Source organism: Phascolarctos cinereus, unplaced genomic scaffold (genome assembly GCF_003287225.1).
Source record: "Phascolarctos cinereus isolate Bilbo 61053 unplaced genomic scaffold, phaCin_HiC Scaffold_1;HRSCAF=81, whole genome shotgun sequence".
NCBI lineage: Eukaryota > Metazoa > Chordata > Mammalia > Diprotodontia > Phascolarctidae > Phascolarctos > Phascolarctos cinereus.
In genome coordinates, this window is record NW_027555514.1 from 231,389,176 (window position 1) to 231,409,643 (window position 20,468).

The 20,468-nt window shown below is 39.3% G+C and overlaps 1 protein-coding gene across 1 annotated transcript in view; it reads right to left on the reverse strand.

Moving 5' to 3' along the window:
* Positions 1-20,468, reverse strand: part of GRIP1 (glutamate receptor interacting protein 1) — a 230,696-nt gene that overhangs the window by 123,633 nt on the left and 86,595 nt on the right. Inside the window, exon 9 of the mRNA XM_078146166.1 lies at positions 12,055-12,210. Coding sequence (XP_078002292.1) covers positions 12,055-12,210 — 156 coding nt within the window. The remainder of the gene's footprint in view (positions 1-12,054; positions 12,211-20,468) is intronic.

Sequence of the window (20,468 nt, forward strand, 5' to 3'; positions counted from 1 at the left end):
TGACCACTGGATTGAAAGGAATTAAGTTCTGGCCTCAGTTAGAAACACGTTTATTCACTAATTAGAATGGAATATACTCTGGAAACTCTAGGCTCAATTGTTTGTATCCCAAATACATTTCTATATATTCCTCACTCATTTCTACTGGATCTAACCATAAATAAATACCCAGTATAGTATAAAAGAAAAAAAAAACAACAATAATAACAACATGCCTATGTAGCATTTTAAAGTTTGCAAATTATATTATAATTTAGGTATTATCTCATTTGAACCTCACAACAACTAGATGAGGTAAGATTCCAAGATTTTATTAATTCCCATTTTACAGATATTGAAACTGACGTAAAGAGATGTTAAGCAACCTGCTAAAAATTCTCCTATTAGATTGAGAGCTCCTTGACAGAAAAGACTTGTCTTTTACCTTTCTTTGTATACTCAGAACTGACACAGTGCCTAGAATATAGCAGGTGCATAATAAATATTTGACTGACTGACCAAAAAACCTAGAAGGTGTCAGAAGTGGGATTCAAAACCAGTCTTTTCTGACTTCAAATCCAGTATGTTATATTTACTACAACGTACTGCAGGGCTAGATGTGGAGTCTGGAGAGACATGGATGTGAAACTCGTCTCTGATATTAGCTACATGGCCATGGGCAGATCACTTAATATGTCTCACCCTCAGTTTCCTGATCTGGAAAATGGAGATGAGAACAATTATATTGCCCAGCTGTCTGGCTTGTTGTTGGGATCAAATGCGTTAACATGATACTTTGTAGACAATAAAACGCTACATAAATATCTCCTATCATTATTATGTGTGTGCATAATAATTGAGTTCCTTGAACTTAATCCTTCATCTCCCATCTCCACACGCTTGATTATTATATCCCCCTAAGGCCTGGAACATGCTTCCTTCACAACTCTGATTTCTTATCTTTTGTCAAGATACTGCTCAGGCACCACATCTTTGGAGACATCTTCCCTGGTCATTGCAGTTGTCCGACTTCTCAAATCACTTGTATTTAATTATTAGTTTCCACGTTGTATTCCCTATCCTCCTCCTCCGTCCCAGAAGAACATACAAATTTCTTAAAGCTGTTCTGTTTTTATCTTTATCTTTTTTTTCTTCTGTTTTTATCTTTGTATTCTTAGTAGCCAGTATAGAGCCTTGCATCGCAGGTAAGTAAATGTTTGTTGAATTGAATTGTTGCCTTCTGTAAGGCACTTAAGTTTTATTTCATACTATAGTGTCCTCTCTATGTTGTCATAAACCTAGATTTTAAGCACAATGAGGAGAGAGGCCAGGTCTTTTCTCAATTCTGTACCTTTTCTCACCTCCAACCCCTCTATAATAGTATGCTACTTATGGTATATCCCAACCAAACATTCGTTAAATTGAATTTAGCAAGGCAGCAAAATCATCGGAGATGATTGTGGCAACCTAGAGCTGAAAGGTCCTTGAATAATTTTACAACATGTGATTTTTCAGTGGATTTTTCAGCGAATAGAATGGTAGGCTTGGAATCGGGAGGACCTGAGTTTGAATCTTGCCTCAGACATTTAATAGCTGTGTAACCTTGGGCATGTGACTAAAACTTCTTTCAGTTTTTGTCGTTGTTGGGTCATTTTAGTTGTGTCCCACTCTTTTGAAGTTTTCTTGGCAAAGATATTGGAGTGGTTTGCCATTTTCTTCTTCAGCTCATTTTACAGATGCAGAAACTGAAGTGAACAGTTGTGACTTGCCCAGGGTCACACAGCTAGGAAGTGTCTGAGGGTGAATTTGAACTCAGGTCTTCCTGATTCTAGGCCTGGTGCTCTATCCACTGTGCCATCTAGCTGCCCTCTTTCAGTCTAAGTTTCCTTATTTGGGAAATGTGGGCGTTGGACTTGATCACCTCTGTAAGATCACTTCCTGCTCTAAAGTTACAATCCTGGAATCTGAAAGCTTGGAATTTATGAGGGAGCTGAGAAAAGAAAGGAGGAGGGAAAAACAGCTCTTTGTTTTCCAAAATCAAAATCCTTTCTAAACTTTTAAATTAAAATTAAGTTTAAATTGAATCATTTAAATTTAAAATTAATTAAATAATTTAAGTTTTAAATTACATTTAATTAATTAAATTAATAAATAATTGATTTTCAATATTTAATTAAAAATTAATTTTGGACAATCCTGAAGGTCATTACACAGAAAAGTATGAGCTTTTAAAAAGCCTAGAAGATAATTCAAAACATTAAAAAAAATCACTTCACAGCCTGATTCAATTTTTATGTCTTAGGATTTTATAATTTAGGGATCAATAACCTTGTTAGATTTGGATGGGATGCATCAACATTAACCTATGGGAAGAGGTCACTGATCACGTGTAACTCTCTGGCCTTAGGAAGAGAGATAAGGATGTTGGTGGCTGCTAATAGCTTCCTTTTCTACTTTGTGAACACAGGCAGGCAGGGCGCCAGGCAGGAGGAGGCATCTCCAGGAACATGCCAAGGCAACTGCAGAATTTGAGCAGTGGAAGGGGCCTTCATAGCCCTTTAGTCCAGCCTCTACAGGAAAGGAATCCTCGCTATAATACTGAGTAATCCAGACTCTCCTTGAAGATCTCCAAGGAGAGGAAATTCACTATCTCTTGAGGCAGCTCATTTCACTTCTGGACAGCTCTAACAGTTAGGAAGTTTTTCCTGACATCGAGCCTAAATTGGTGTTTTTGCACCTTCCTAGCACTGGTCCTGTTTTTGTCATCTGGGGCCGGACAGAACAAGCCTAATCTTCTCTCTACAGGACAGCCCTTCGAATACTCGAAGACAGTGATCGTGGGTCCCTGACTCTTCTCTTCTCAAGGACCAGTTTCCTTCAATTAATCCTCATATATTACAGACTCAAGGCCCTTTTACTGTCCTGTCTCCACCTTATCAACGTTTCTGTTAAATCATGGTGCCCCAAAGTGAAAACAAGTCTCTGACGGGGAATACAGAGTACAGGCGGATTATACCCTTCACATTCCTGGATGCTGTAGAGATTACTGACATTTAGAATTATTTCAGCTTTTCGTCTGCCACATCCTGGTGCTGACAACTGAGTTTGCAGTTCACTAAAGCCCCAAGCTCTTTTTCAGAACCGCTATCTGTTCATGACTCATCCACCTCATATTTGTGAAGCTGAATTTTTTGCACCCAAACACAAGATTTTAAATTTATCCCTTTTATTAACATTTATCCCTAGTTTTCTGAATTATTTCCTGATTATCATCTTTTATCTCTAAATCTATTTTTAATATCATCATATTAGATTCAATCCAATGCTCTAACCTCTCAAAATCCTTCTAGATCTTCAATTGGGCATTCACCATTTTAACTGTCCATCCCAAACTTTCTGTCACTCCAAAAAGGTGGAAGCGGCCACGCTCTGGTAAACAATCTCTGCAGACAGGCTAAACCAGGTTGGAGGTAACAGACAGGCCTGAAACCCACTGGTGAGTTAAGGGGGTGTCTACCCGAAGTATGTGAAGACTTCCCCTGGCAGAACAGGCAGATGAGAACAATGTGTTCCAAAGGCCACAAACACAGCTGAAGCAGAGGCTATAGAGCACCACACCCACTACATCCCAGGCCATGACTTTTGTCTTGCTCCTGGACTACATTGAAGAGAGATTGAGGCTGAGGCTTTTGCACAACTCTGCCTCGCTTAACTCCAATTTATGCACAAATCAAGACATCACCTGTGATATCATTGGCCCTCTTTGAAAACAAAGGACAAGAGGCAGCTAGGTGGTGCAGTGGATAGAGCACCGGCCCTGGAGTCAAGAGGACCTGAGTTCAAACCTGGCCTCAGACACATAACACTTACTAGCTGTGTGAGCCTGGGCAAGTCACTTAACCCCACTGCCTAGTTAAAAAAAGAAAAGAAAAGAAAAAAAGAAAACAAAAGACGAACAACAACAAATTTGAGGAGCAAACCAGATAGACTTTTATCCAAGTCACTGATAACAATGTTGAGCAGCGTAGGGCCAAGTACAGAACCCTGGAGTCACTTGCTGTCAGACCCAAAGAGAAACCACACATAAGGAACCCTGTGGGTCACATATTGACTTAGAAAACCACACATTAATATTATCTATGTTTTACTGGATTTTTATTTACTTTGTTAACTATTTCCCAAAATAATTCCCAATTGTATTTTTATTTATTTTGTTAAAAATTTCCCAATAACAATTGGTTAAATATTTCCCAATTAATATGGTTAGAGAGGCATTGGGTAGTACTGGCAGGCAGCAATGCAGGGAACATGTTTCATACCTCTGCCTGGGGTGTTACTTTGGAGACCTCTTGCTATCTTGATATTAAGCCATTAATAATAATCAATCATCATCATCATCATCATCATCATCAATAACTATATAGAACCCATGTGCTGAGCGCTATGCCAAGTGCTTTACGAATTATCACTTCATTTAATCCTCACAACCACCTTGGGAGGCAGGTACTATTATTATCCCCATTTTACAGTTGAGGAAACTGAGGCAACAGAGGTTAAGTGAATTTTGCCAAGGGTCACACAGCTAGAATTGAACTCAGGTCTTCCTGAATGCAACTCCAGTGCTCTATACCTCTTAGCTCCCCTTCTTTGAATCCAGCCAGTTCTGTATTCAACTGATAGTTTCATCTTCTAACCCAAACCTCTCTCTCTCTTCCATAAAAATGGTATGAGCTATTTTATCAAAAGCTTTGCTAAAATCTAGGTAAATTACAGCCACAACATTCCCCTCATTTCTCAGTTTAGTAATGCTGTCTGAAAAGGAAGGGACATTAGTCTGGCCCAGTCTGCCCTTGCTGAAGCCTCCATGCTGGCTCTACTGCCCTTTCTCCCTGTTCAACAACCATGCCTTTACTGACTCATCCTAGAATTTCCCCAGGAACTGTAATCAAGCTCACTGGCCTACAGTCTGCAGATTCTGGCTCTCTTCCCTTTTTGAAAACTGTGAGATGTTTGCCTTTCTCCAGTCTCATAGTACCTCTCCCATTTTTCCATTATCTTTCTCATATCACTGACAGCAACTCCACAATCACATCAGCCAGTTCTTTGCAAACTGGAGGATGTCTTTCATCTGGTCCAGGTGATTTTAATTCATCAAGGACAGCTAGCTATTCTCTTACTCTCTATTGCCTTACATATCTTGGGCATCAACTGCCTGCTAGTCATTTTTCTTCCACATAGTTCTGGGAAAAAGGTCATTCCTTTTTTCAGAGGAAAGAGAAACAAAATAAGAATGGGACAGCTCTGCCTTTGCTCTGTTGTTAGTTATCATTGTTCTATCTACCCATTGCAAAATAAAAAAGGTACTTGCAAAGTCACTGTAAAAAATATATCACTGGAAAAGAACAGTTCAGTACCCACTTCCATCATTCACTCCTTTTTTTAACTGAAGGGAATGAGGTCAGGATCCCAACTTTGCTCATCCTCATATCCTCCCATATGGATTGGCAGCGGCAGCCTCATGGACTGGTTCCAGTTTCTATTTCCTGATTCCTTTTCAGTGGAGTTGGGTTTGCTCTCCAGAGAATGGCAATAAATGGGCTACTCCAAGTTCCCACTACTGGTTGCCACATCCCTATAAGACTGGCTTTGTTCCAGCAGCTCGGAGCAGAAGCCAGGAAGTGCTGACTAGATCCACCATTTCTCAAGGCTGCCTTTACCTTGAATAAGCATGCCTTCTCAGTCCTGAAAATTACAGATTCTCTGGAGTGGGGTGGGAGAGGATTGTGGGGTGGGGGATCAGTTCTTAAACCTCTATTACACAAAGATGATAAACTGCTTAGAGAAGCTGGGGACATTCTATACAGGTTAGGGAACATGGGCAGGAAGTTTTTGAAAGTGACCAAGTACAATCTTCTAAAACCCTTCTCCATGGCTTAATTATTTCTGCTGTTACAGTACATATATAGCACTACAAATGCCTTTGTGGTACATCATGCAGGAGAATGATTATTCTAATAAACTGAGAAGCATTTATTAAGCACCTAATATGTTCCACGTGATGGGGTTATAAACTCAAAAAAAAAAAAAGAAAAAGAAAAGAGACAGTGCTTGCCCTTAAGAAGCTTACGTTTTATCAAAGGAAACAATATGTACACATATGGCATATGTATAATACATACAAAATAAATGCAAGGCATTTTTTGGGGGGTAGGCATTAACTAGTAGCTGGAGGGATTGAAGGCCTCATGCAGGATGTGGAGCACTTCAACTGAGCTTTGAAGGAAGCTAGGTTTGCTAAACGGCAGAGATGAAGTTGAAGCATCATTCTGTCTGTGTGCTAAGCCGTGTGATGTAGTGGGAGAGACAACATGTTCCAATGGAAAGAATGTTGCATTTGGAGTCAGAGGACCTGGGTTTCAGTCTTGGATCAACTATTAAACTATCTGCATGGTCTTGCATAAATCACTTAATTTTTTTAGTGTTCAGGTTCTGCATCTTTAAAATAATGGAGTTGGACCAGAGATGTCTAATTCCTCTTGCAATTCTAAATTCTATTATCTCATGTGACTTTCCAGCTCTGTGACATGAAACATGCTGTGGTTGGGGTTTTTTTTTTTTTGGTCTCTTTGCTGAGAAAAATAAAGAATTTTAAAATATTGGATGAGAGTGTTTTATTCTTTTCGGGCTGGGCTACTGTTTTGTATTTCAGCCACATGAGAGAAATTTGCATTTTACAGGCGATACTATCAATTTTTCACCAGTATACAGATAGACTTTTATTTTATTTGTTGTTACTGCTGTTATCCTCCATCCATAAAGAATGGGGGGGGGGAATGTCAAAACTAAAATAAAGAGGAGGAAATAAAGCTGGCAAGAGTCACAATAAACTTTTTATTATTAGTTAGTTGTTCCTGAGAAAACTTGTCAGTGATATCATTTCAAACCTGTGGCAGTAAAAGGTTCATAGCATCCTATAACATTCTTTTATTGCCAGAATTTGGGATATTATTAATCTTTCAGATGTTTCTGTTTAAGTGCATATAAACAGTAGCAGTGTTTTATCATCATTACATATTTAGTTAATTTTGTTAACTAGACCTTTATTATTATATACATATTACATGTATAATAATATATTATTATTACTTTATTGATATAGGGAGCTTCTGGTGAGGAACTTCCTCTGCCAGTGTAGATGGATATCTACCCAAGTCATACCCATTTACAACTGGGTGGAATTTCAAGCTGGTTATGATCAATCATAGCTGCAACAATCTCCCTACCCCATCTGCTAAGTAAAAGAAACAATCCCATCTCCTTTCAGTTTTTGGGTAATGAGTCAACTCTTTCAACAAACTTTTATTAATTAGAGTTGTATAGGGTACTGAGGGTTTAAATTACCTGCCCAAGGTCAAGTCAGTATGTGACAGTCTTGGTCTCAAAATCAGGAAGACCTGAATACAAGTCTTTATCTGCTATGCCACATTGTCTTATAAATTTATTATATGATTAAAACAGATGCAGATATATGCACTTTTGAGATACATTAAAACAAATCCTTTAAGTATATTCTTTTAAAATAACAAATTCTGGCTAGTGGCCATAAGGGAGAATAGGGAATGAGCAAATTAATGGATTGTTGTTTTGCTTCCTATCTGAAGAAGAAAAATTTGCTAATTTAAGAATGATTTTGAGTTGATTAGAGGAAAGTGACAGAGTTTGAATTCTTTCCATGAAATTAAATATGCTTGAAAACCAATGCACATTTTCCTTATCTTACGTCCACTAACCATTGAGGAACTTAACTGGGAAGAATTTCTTGCTAAACATAAATAACAGCCTTTAAAATAGAAATGTAAATGGAAACTTAGTCATTTTTCTTAATGTTTTTCCTTGTCGGGGGCATGAGTCCATGTTTCCTAGTGATTAGCATGGTACATGGTACATATGTACCATGGTACATATTCCATATTGACAATGTCCACAAAAATAAACATGGTAATGCACATTGGTGAAACCATTTTATACATGTAACTAAATGGCAAAATATGTTCTGCTGATTCTGGAGATATCACAAGTAGGATAAAAACAAAGGTAAAGATAACAGCCCTTTGTAGGATTAAAGGATCATAGATTCAGAGCTAGCATGAACCTTAAAGGTCATCAAATCCATTTTATAGATCACCAAATGCATTATTTTTATAGATGAGGAAACTGAGGCTAGAGGTTAAGTGACTTGCCCAGGACGACACAGGTAGCAAGTCTCCAAGGCAGGATTTGAACCCAAGTCTTCCCAAATTCAAGTCTAGTCCTTATTTTCTTTTTGTCTTTGTACATCTGGTGCCTTATATATAGTATTGCCTCAGCAAATGTGTGTTGAATTGAATCGGGTTTTAAAAAAAGTTAGAAGGGAACAGAGAGTAAACACTTTTTTTTGTCTGTTAATTCATTTCTACTTTGTTCAAATGTGCCATATGATATATTGAAGTTTTTGTGTATTATTTTATTCTATAGTTTTGGTGACAGTAAATCTAAAGTAAAAAATAAAAGGTAAAGATACTGCATCTAACATTTTCCCATGGTAAAAATGATAAAACCTGTATGTTTATCATAATATTGTTATATTTGACAGGCCAGGCAAAAATGCAGAGTGAGAGAAATTTTTATATGTGCAATTTGCTTGAATGCTAAATAGTTGACTCAGAAGTATTTAGGAAAAGTTCCAGATTCTAAAAGGTACTTGCTTCCAACTTTACAGAGCTCAGTCTCCCTTCTACTGGTTTATCCCTACTTTGCTGCCATACTAAATTTGCTGTCATTAAATGATGTCATGCCATTTACAACTGAGGGGAATTCCTAGTTGGTTATCATCAGTTTACAGCGGCAACAACCTTCTTACCCAATCTAGATTCAAACAAAATGACCCCATCTTCTTTCAGGTTTTTTTTTTTTAGGTAATTTCATTGCATTTTCACTCAATAAACACTTAATAAACACATACCGTGCATAGAGGCTCTGGGAAAGCATAAAATGTTTAGATTAAAAAAAAAATCCCTGCCTACCCAGAGCTCAGAGTTCTTTACGGACATAAGAAACAAACATGAATATAATATAGACGGTGAATGTGTTAAGAGTTTGAAAAACAAAGTGCTACATGAAATCCAAGGGGGAAAGGCCCTTACAAAGTAGGGAAATTGGGAAATGATGTTAATTATAACAATATCTGACACATATAGCACTTTCAGGTTTGCAAAGAGTTTTGCATATGCAATGGAAGTCAAATACACTCAATGCAACATGTGTATGGAGCTGAGTGTTGGGGTGATACAGCAATACCTTGATCCCCTTGATGGCAGCAGGGCAAAGAGTCTGCATCAAAGACAAGTGGCTGCTTTACCAGGAAGAGCCACCTACTCAGTAAGTGGTGTTTTGGGGTTTTTTTGCTGTTGTTGTTTTTGTTTTGTTCTGTTTTTTGGTTTTTTTGGGGTTTTTTGCTAGGCAATTTGGGTTAAGTGACTTGCCCAGAGTCACACCAGCTACTGAGTGCTATGTGTGTGAGGCTGCATTTGAACTCAGGTCCTCCTGATTTTAGGACTAGTGCTCTATCCACTGCGCCACCTGGCTGCCCCTTTCAATAAGTTTTAAATGGAGAGATAACCTCTGAGATTCTTGCTCCCTTCTTCCTCTCTCTTGAATGTGGGCCCTGAAACTCTACTCATCTCTCTCTTGAATTTCTTGTTGGGAGCGGGGAGGGCTCCCTAGTGCCTAAAGAGGATGTAAGCACATAGCAGAAAGCAAGTGTACCCATCTAGTTGAGCCTAAGCCTGGACCTCGGACCTCTGGCTGTCTCTTCCACTTTCCATTTCTTTCCCTGAGTGCAGGGAAACCTAAGATGGATGTTAGCAGCCTTGATGGCAACTTTGGGAGTTCAAGAGTTGGGTAGCTCTTGGGTTCCTCGAATAAGTACTGGCTGACTTGTGGGAAGTACTCCCTGAAATAACTACAATGCTTCTATGAGCAGAAGATGACCCTTAGGAAAGAAAGGGGCCAAGTTATGCTCTGGTTTGTCAAGGGGTATGCACTTCTAGCAAATTTTTCAGACCATGTTCACGAAAACGAAATGGATGTTCATCAATATCACTTTCTTCCACATTCAGGTTGAATCTAATCTTCTGCAAGAAGTTTTTCCCAGGGGTAGCTAGGTGGCACAGTGGATAGAGCACCGGCCCTGAAGTCAGGAGGAACTGAGTTCAAATCCGACCTCAGACAAAAACGCTTGACACGTACTAGCTGCGTGACCTTGGGCAAGTCACTTAACCCCAACTGCCTAAGCAAAAAAAAAAAAGTTTTTCCCAGTAACACTTTAACCCCCACCCCCACTGCCTTTCCTCTGATATTACCTTCCATTTACATCATATATACCTCTTATATATATATAGTTATCTGTATGGTGTCTCTCCATTAGAATGGGAGTTGCTTGCGAGTAAAGAATGCATGTGTGTTTGCCTTTTTTTTTTTGCATCCCTAATACTAATCACAGTGCCTGGCACATAGTAAGTATTTAACAAATGTTTGCTGATGGATTGATTTAGGTCTCACAATCCTATAAAACAGAATATTATCATCCAGATATCATTCTCTTTTTATAAAGGAGAAGACTGGTTTTAGAAAAGTTAAGTGCCTTTCTTATGGTCACACACTAGCGTTGGATGTAAGATTTGAAATTGGACTGTCCTTACAAATCTGGCATCCCAGATATTAGGGTATCAGGGCAAAGGAGATGATAACCTGCTCCCTGGCCCTAGTACCAACACTGAAGTCCAAATTAATATAATAGATTTGGCAACACAGTATAAATCAAGTATATAAAGACAGAAGTGACAATGGGGTGGGGACGACATGAACATAGTTCAATTAATTAGGGCAAGCTTCTTAAAAGTGTAAAGCGGAGGGTGCCATGTTTAATCATCTAGTTTCTCAGTGTGCAGCTCTGAATGAGGTATTCACTTGGATCACCTCTCCCTTCCACACAGCATAAAGAAGTCCATTAAGGACATATCATTTGACTTTAAAGAACAGGTAGGAATTCATTAGGCAGTGATGGTATGGAAAGGCATTCTAAGCACAGGGAGCAATCTGAGCAAAGGTAGGAAACTGAGAAAAGCACAGTGCACATTTGGGAAGTAGAGTTGGATGCAGCTAGATGGCTCAGTGGATAGGGCACTGGCCCTGCAGTCAGGAGGACCTGAGTGCAAATCCAACTTCAGACCCAGGGCAAGTCACTTAACCCCCCATTGCCTCCAAAATTAAAAAAAAAGAGAGAGAAGTAGAGAGTAGTCCAGTTTGGCTAGAGAGTAGACGGGAGGCAATATGACATGAGGCTGGATAAGTCAATGGTGGACAGAAAGGGCCATTCACAAGAAATGCACACACTCCTTGCTATCCCTCATCACCAATTTATCCAAATCACAAACAGGCTTCTCCAAGCCCTGACATATGTTCAACTTCTTGGGTGCTTAACTGTTCCAGTGATTCCCATCTACAGATGATCTTGAGTGGTATTACAAAGGATGATCTTTGTGAACTAATGTTCACTTATCCTTAGTGCAGTTAGGTTGGGTAGTGAAAAAGTGCTATCACATTTCAGAGTAGAAAACCAAAAAAAAAAAATGAAGATTTCAAGTCCAAGGGCACACAGAATGCTATAGTAGAACCGAGAAATCAAATCGACCTTCTTCATTTCTAAATAAGACCGTGCCACACCAAAGAAAAGCTTTCCTTTAAATGAATTAGAGGCAAAGCAAGCTCAAATGAACCAGTATGATTTAGATGTAAAATCAAAGGTATCAACCTCATTATGTGGATCATATAATTTTAGCTGCCTATAACACAAACTTGCATCTCTCTATAATAATTTAGTCCCAAACACAGAAAAGGCTACCCTTACCATTTTCAACATCTAAAATATTAACACCCACTAATTTTCATCCACTCCTTCCCCCGGACCCTCCCCTACCCCCAACTCAGGCACAGACTTCCAGGCCAAATGCAAAAGGGTCCCCTCTTTCCACTTACGTGAGCTTTTGAAGTCTTTCTTTTTCAGTCTCCTCCTCATCATAGTCCCACGCGGGCTGGTAGTATAGACGCCTCGAGGTAACGTCCCTGTGTTCAGGGAATTCAGGCTATACCCACTCATGGAGGTAGGAGATATGGATGAAGACACCATAGCTGCTGTAAGAAAGTAGAAACTTGGCACAGAGAATTCTTGGACAGGGTGAGGTGTTATCCACACCTGCTAGCCATTTATAAGTCAGAGAAATATACACCAGGCACAGGGATGGGATGTAGGCGTCTCACAACAAAGACACAGATCAGGCCTCTGATGGTTTAAATGTAAGGCCGAACAAGTCCCTATGATCTTTTTGGAGCCCTGGACACACCATGAAAAACAGGGAGGTACTAACATCTTTTGCATTAGACAAGACACATTGAAACACAACTTCTTCATAACCAATACATTTAAGACATCAACTTATCTTTACAGGCGATTTGGGACATAGATAATCTATGCACATTAGCGCTATATACTAGCCTGAACTATAATAAATAACCTCATCACATGAAAGCAAAGCATTCTGAATTTCCATACCTTTTCTTAGCAACCAAGGCTGTCAACTTGGAAAAGAAAAGGATTTAAGAGATGTCAGAAATAACCTTTCATTGTTATGAGAAAGCATGACATCCATGAAGACAAAAATGGAATGAGAGAGGAGGAAAGGAGAGGAGAGAAAGAAAGAGAGGAGAGATGGGAGGAGAGGAGAGAGGGGAGGAGAAGGGAGGAGGGGGAAAAGGGGAGAGGGGAGTGGAGGAGAGAGGAGGGTGAGAGGAGGAAAAGAGGAGGGGAGGAGAGGGGAGGGGAGAGGATGGGAGGAGAGGGGAGGAGAAGGGAGGAGGGGAAGGGAGGAGAGGGAAGGAGGGGAGAAGAAAGAACTCTAAATTAGAAGGCAGGAGGAGAAAGCCTGGAACATTACGAGGGTTTTTCGGAGGAGGTGGTTTCTGGAATTTCCAGGCTGCCATCCTGCAATGGTCAGGGCGGTAGGTGTTATAATGGTCATAGGCGAGCAGCCTGCTGCAGTTCTTGGCCCAGGAATCCCAGGTAAGTCGCCTGTTGCTCCTCTGAACTTTGTCTGCCCGCATGAAAGGATGACAGGAAATGGGGGGGGGGAGAAGGAGAGGAAGAACCAAAACAAGAGGAAAAGGTAACTGAATTGTTCAAATAAAGGGGGGAAAACAACAAAAACAAAGAAGTGGTTTGCAAAGGAAAAAGATTTGTTTGGCTTTTCCCTTTTTCTCAGTGGTCAGCAAAGCAGATGATTAACATCTGGGATTGAAACCTTTCATCCTCCCAAGAATAACGCGTGCTTTTCTACAACCCATTTTTCTTCCTTTAAAGATGACGATTGAATCAATTTCTAATCTCCCCCTGTGCTTAGCTGCTGAGATTAAAAACATTTTTTAACTTAAAAGTCAACCCCATCAAGATATATGACACACTATTAGTAATTAAAGATTTGCAAATCTCCGCCAGCTAACAGCCCTTGTGTATTAAGCAAAAGAAAACTAGGAGAGATAAATCACCTTCTCTCCTGATTCTAGTAGTTTACATGTCAGTCACTACAAGTTACTGCTCTGACATTGTAATTTAGCCAACATCTATCACTGCCATTTGATTATCCTCAACAATCCACTATTTCTACCAGGATCTTATCTAGGGCTTCCGAAAATAAAGAAATCTTGGCCTGTGATGTGCTTTTATGTGATTCTGAGCAATGTCCTTTTTTTCAAGAAATGAATATTTGATTACTAGACTTGCATTTCCGTAAGATGCTTAATTCATTTTTGACAATAAGCTACATTTTGGGGGAAAAGCTTCTCAATCGTTTTAATGTGATGTTCGGTGGCATTTCTTTCCTTTCCCTAAACAACATGCTCTATATGTTCTTTGCTATTAAGGTTTGTTTCTCTACCCAAAGCTTGAGAATACAAACAATACTGATCTTTGGTATACTTATCTGCTATGTTTTTCAAATTGATATTTTCAAAAAGAATGAGATCAAACAATAAAGATCGACTCATACATCTTTTCACTTCTCCTAGCTCTAAGGTCATATGCTTTTCATTATTAGCAAATCTACCTATCAATACTCATTGCTTGTAACACCCCAATGTGGTAGTTGAACCCTCTCCTTGCTGGAAGGTCCAATCATTTATGTTACACATTAATGATCACATTAGCCTCAGAGCTGAGAAAAGTACTCATTAACTTCAAACTCTGTCTTATCTTCCATCCACTAGCCAAGCTAGTGCCTTTTACAGTAGATGAGGTAGAGCTAGCCATTGCTTAAGAGAAATTTCCCCAGTGCAATTTAATATTCAAGAGAGCAAGTCATAAATTCCCCCTAGGGAATAGTAACAACCTATATTTCTTATAACTGAAAGGCTACTCATCATCCTGGCTTCTGCTACCTTGCTCCTACTGTTATAATGTTATGAAGCTTAAGGTGTAGAAGGAAGAAGGTGAAACAGGAGAGACTCAGAGACAGCGGTCAGAAAAGCAGAAAGAAAACCAGGAAAGAACGCTATAGTGGAAGCCGAGCAACGAGAGCCTATCAAGAGGAAATGGCTAATGGTATTGAATGTTGTACAAGGATGGAGCAGTTTGGAGGTGGGGAAAAGGTCATGGGATGTGGCATTTGGAAAGTCAATCAGTCAGCCAGTCTTGTTAAATATCTTCTGTGTGCCAAGTACCGTGCCAATCAAAATGGGGATATAAAAAGTATAGCCCTTCTCATTCCGGAGCCAAGACTTTGCACATATGAAATAACTAAAAAAAAAAAAAAGACAGTATGCGATAAGGCCCTACTCCTCAATAGGACTGGTGCTTCCATCTGTGACCCTCATCTCATCCTCTCCCTCCTCTTCTAGGACCTTATTCCATTAGTCATTTAGATTCATTCTTGCATTTTCAAATTATTCTTTTATGTTGGCCCCTACCACCTGTTCAGAAATATGCTCAGGTCTCTCTTATCTGAAAAAAATAAAAGGCATCTGTTGATCCTGTAACATCTTCCCACTTCTAGCCCTCTCCCCCTCCTCCCTAGCCAAGTGATTGTCCTGTTTCTCCTTTCCCTCTATGACAAGCATCTAGAAACTTATAAGCCTTTTTTTTTTGGGTGGGGGAGAGGGGAGAAAGGGGGAGAATGCTCTGGCTATTGTGTCTGCTGAATCTACTTTTACTTTTAAAAAATTATTTTCTTCTGTGCTACATTAGGCTGTACAATAATACGTCCAAAGATTTCCACTGATCTCTGCCATGGAGTTAGCTTCTGGCCATCACCCCTGGCTTTCTCGTCTTTTCTCTTATTTCACAATTTTCTAACCCTTGATGGTACCACATGCTCCCACAGCTCCCTGAGCACCTGAATGCAGAGGATTCTTAAATCCATACCTATAGGCCCAATTTCTCTTATGAATTCCAGGCTTGCATTTCCAACTACCAGATATACTCACTTTGGGTATTCTCATTTATCTTAAACTCAGTGTGACCAAAACTGAACACTCTCACTCTCTCCTCTTTCTCTCTCCAATACTTGTAAATATCACTGTTCTTCTGTTAATGAAGCACAAAACTCAATAATTTCTGTCTCTTCTCTCTTTCTTATCCCCCAACATTCAATTAGTTGTTAAATCCTCTCATTTCCACCACCAAGATCCTCAAAGGCAGGGACTCTGTCCATTAAAAATATTTTTGATCTCTGGTACAATGCCTTGAATATAGTATGCACTTAATATTTCTCTCTTTTTTTTTGAATGAATGTACAAAATATAAATATTTTAGCTGAAGACTTTAATGTCTGCCATAATTTGGCTTTAGCCCACTTTTCCAGCTCTATTTGAAACTACACGTATTCATGTTCCAGCCAAAATGGACAATTAGACCAGGTGTGGTGGCACATGCCTATAGTGCCCAATGCTGGTGTTTGGCAATTCTGAACTGCAGTACAATGAAAACCAAATTGGGTGTCCTTACTAAGAGAAGCACCAATATGGTAAGTCCCCAAGCATGGAGGGCCACCATGCTGCCTAAGGAGGTCAAGGTAAGGAAACTGGAGCAGATTAAAGCTTCTATGCTGATCAGTATTAGTATTGCATATACGAGTGACTGTTGCATTTCTAGCCTAGGGAAGAGAAGGAGACTGAGTCTTAAAACAAAAAAAAAAAAAACAAAAAAAAATAGGACAATCATCGCTCATCTTTTCTTATCTTTTTTCTTCCTCCTGGAATCTTAGCATGCTATCTGTATGCCTACAAAAGAGACTCTTTCCCCATCTCTACCTGTTTAGACATTCTGTTTCTTTAAGGTCTAAATCACATTTTTCCTTCTCTATGAAGCCTAACCTGATACACACCATCCTTAACCACCCCACTACCCTGACAGCTACAAGGGATGTCTCCCTTAGATCTTTCATGCCGCTTTTTAGTCTATCTACACCTATGTATTTATTACATTCTGACTTATTTTGTAGTTCTCAGTATTCCTGTCTTAACCCCATTAGATTGTCAAACTCTTTGAAGAAACAGACTGTATCATTTTCCCCCCCCACCTTTGTATCTTCAGCACCGATCATGGTTCCTTGCACACAATAGGCCTTTAATAAATGTTTGTTGAATTGACTTGATGGTGTCAAGTGGTATAGTCTGGATAGCAAATATAAAAGGAATTCAGATAAAGATGTTGGACTTTGTCAGCTTTGGGATTTTATGTACTATCTTGCCACTTCTAGTAAAATAAAAGAGAAGGATAAATCCAAAGCCTGCTCAAGTCATAAGTTACAAGTTACAAAAGCTCACTTAGGGTCTCCCTGCTACTTCCCAATCTACATCAAATACCATGCCAAGCAAAAGTCAGGTGCCTTAGCACTGCTTCCAATTATATATTATCTGAAGAATACTGTAATGTATGTTCCCAAGTAGATGACTATAGACCTTCCTCCCCTGACTGGACAGCTGGCTTCCAGGTTTTCTGCTTGGGAATAGTCTTTATCCATCAGAACTCTTCTTTCCTACAGCATTTACAATCTACATTTTTCAACAATAACAAAAAAAATAAAATTTCTTTGCACCTCCCCGACCCAGTTAGGTTCCTAGGATCACAGAATGAAAGCTGGGAAGGGATTTCAGAAGTCATCTGTAGAGTCCCCTCATTTTACAGATGAGCAAATTGAGGCCCATGGACTGGTTCAAGGTCATGTAGGTTACAGGCATCAAAGGCAGAATTTGAAACCAGGTTCCCTGTTCTTTCCAATGCTAACTTTTATTCTTTGGGACTCCGCCAAAGTGAAATATGGACAGTACTCAATCTCTTCCCATCCAAGTGTGTCAAAGAAATGCCACAGAGATGCTCCACGCTGATATGAAGTATATATAATGAGATATAGATATAGATATATACACACACGTATACATACATAAATATATATATGTATGTGGGATATATTACATAATAGTAATTTGTTGCTTGTCCTTTGTTCTCGAAGAGGACCATGGCAAAAGGAAAGTGACGTCATGACTTGCAAGTGAATTGGATTTAAGTGAGGAAGGGCTGTGCAAAGTCACCAGCCTCACTCTCTCCTCCAGAGCCATCTGGGTTCATTGGCAAAATAATCAAGACTACTGAAGACGGCCCCCTCTCATAGTATGTATGCATGTACTCTGTGTGTGTGTGTGTGTGTGTGTGTGTGTGTGCGCGCGCATGTGTGTGTGTGATGATAAAGTATATAAAATGATAGAGAGTATCATTATGCTTTGGAAGAGATCTATGTACTTATGTGATAGAAAAAAACACGAAATCAAATGAAACAGTTACCTTGGTGTAAACTTGTTACTCAGGGCATTTTGAGGATTTTTTTTTAAACGGGCTGGGTGGTATGAGCATGTTTACATGTTGGCAGGAATGTAAACTGATTTTTCTAATGTAAACAAGCTGGGAAAATAGGATTCACTTTATAGAAAGGAGCTGTCCAAATAATTTAACAGTATACATGCATTTTTTTCAAAGTAAGAGACACCTGTATACTACATTTGGAAGAAGATAAGCAAGAGTTTCTGAAGAGAAAGTAGGAGATAGGATCGGAGCTGTAATCTAGGCAACCCATTTCCTCCATATCTTGTTGTTGCTCAGTCATTGTTCAGTCATGTCCAACCCTTTGTCACCCCTTTTGCGGTCTTCTTGGCAAAGCTACTGCAGCGGTTTGCCATTTCCTTCTCCAGCTCATTTTACAGATGAGGAAACTGAGGTAAATAGGGTTAAGTGGCTTGTCTAGGGTCATACAGCTAGTAAGTTTGTAGGCTGGATTTGAACTCGAGTCTTCCTGATTGCAGGCCTAGTGCTCTATCTACTGGGCCACCTACCTGCCAACTTTCCTCTCTATAAACAGTAAAAGATATTTATATTTATTTTATATTTATATTTTAGGTCTAAATCACATTTAGCAGTGTAAAATAGCAGTGTAAGGTACTGAAAGAATACTGGCCATAAGGTGGAAAGTCCCAAGACCCAGACTTGCCCCCAGCTCTTACCAGAGCTTAAATAAGTCCTTCTCTGTGAGTCAGTTTCCTTATCTTTTACACTGGGATAATAATGCCCAGATAACCTCCCTTACAGGGTGCCATGAAGAAAGTATTGTGTAAATTCCACAGTACTACATAAATGTGAATTATTATCATGCCAACTGCATTCTGGAGAAATATTAAGGTTTTCTCCTAGTACATGCAGTTTAGAGAGTAAAATCAACCACTTGAACCGAGTTGCAGGATAAATAATTTTATTCCTTTGTCAATATGCTGGGAAATTACTTAGAGCAAACTTTTTATTATTGGTGTGCAGGGAAAATAAAAAGAAAGAAGAATAAGTTGGCTTAAGAAAATAAAAAAAATTTAGAAATTGATCTGGGAGTCATTAATGGAGGAGTTTAGATAATATCACATTTCTATGACAAAACAGCATTGCTAGAAGAAATACACCTTCCTCCACTTGTTGGAAAGGTGGAGAACTATATATAATCATTCAAATGCTTAACTGCTTTTTTTTTTCTTCTTTGTTACAAAGGGAAGTTCATTAGGTAGGGGAGGCCAGGAAGAATATATTTAGAAATAAATGGAATAGAAAAACAAAAGTCATTAGTAAAACTTATGGGGAAAACCCCCCCAGCATCACTCAAGATACATACTCTGTTGCTTGACATATCCTTCCCCCAACCCCTGCCAAGTCAATGAAAACTTCACAGTATTGTGGAAATCCTTACACATTAAATAGTCTGTGTGTCAGAAAATACCATCACCACTGTGATCTGTAGAAATGTCCCATGATTTGGAGTCTACTGTCAAGCTCCTTATCATTTTTATTCAAATATTTTCAAGGATGCTAGATTAAAAAAATTGGATAATCTGCCTGCCCAGCACACTTTCTGTACTTTACTCAACATGCAAAATTAAAAATCTGATAAGAATGATGGGGTACTGTGGATTTCATTAGCTCCAGGGCTGTCTGAGCTCTATTTGATTAAAAAAGGGTGTATCCAGCCAATGTTCAGTATGGAATTATCTACTCCACCCACACCCCCCACCCCTAATGCCCCTTCTCAAACTGTGGAGGAAAAAGTACAGACTGCTTTTAGAGGTGTGAGGCATGCAATACAAATGAGCTCTCTACACTCAAGAAGGCAGTTCCAGAGAAATTTGCTATCTTCGTACGTGTACAGAAACATATTAATTCTCTTTGAGACACGATGATCAGCACCAAAGGAGGTCTGCAGGTTTGTGGAATAAAAAAAAAATAAGCAGCCTTGGCTTTAAATCATGGCTTAGGTGTTTTTTTTTTTTTAATTCTACAATAAGGGGAAATTTTGAAAACAAAACTACAGGAATTCCTCTAGTTGCTGTTTTTGGGCATGAAGCCTCTTACTCTTGGGGCATCTTTTGATTAAAGATGCTTAGCTGAACTGCATTTAAAAATTAATAGGCACATCGGTGTGCTTTGAAGCCATAATCTCTGCGCTTCTTTTCTCTTCTTGACATCTGAATCCTTTGTGGATCTTCACTGAGCATGGTGGACTGAATATGGATAGCTGGCCACAAAGCCAAAAAGATCTGGTTCCCAGTCCCGCCTCTTCCACACACCAGCTGGGACCAGGGATAAGTCATCTCACTTCTCAGGGCTCCAGGCCACTCTTGAAGCCTATTGGTTGTTCAGAGAGTGCCAAGCTGCATTCGATAACCTGAAGTCATTTATATCAATGAAATCAGAGGTCCAGTTTCTGGCCCTATTAGTATACTTTGCAGTTCTTGATTTTCCCAGAATATATTGCCAGTGAAATGTCCACTATCAGACAATGTAGCACCCAATCTGGGAAGGGGGAGTTTCTCTATCA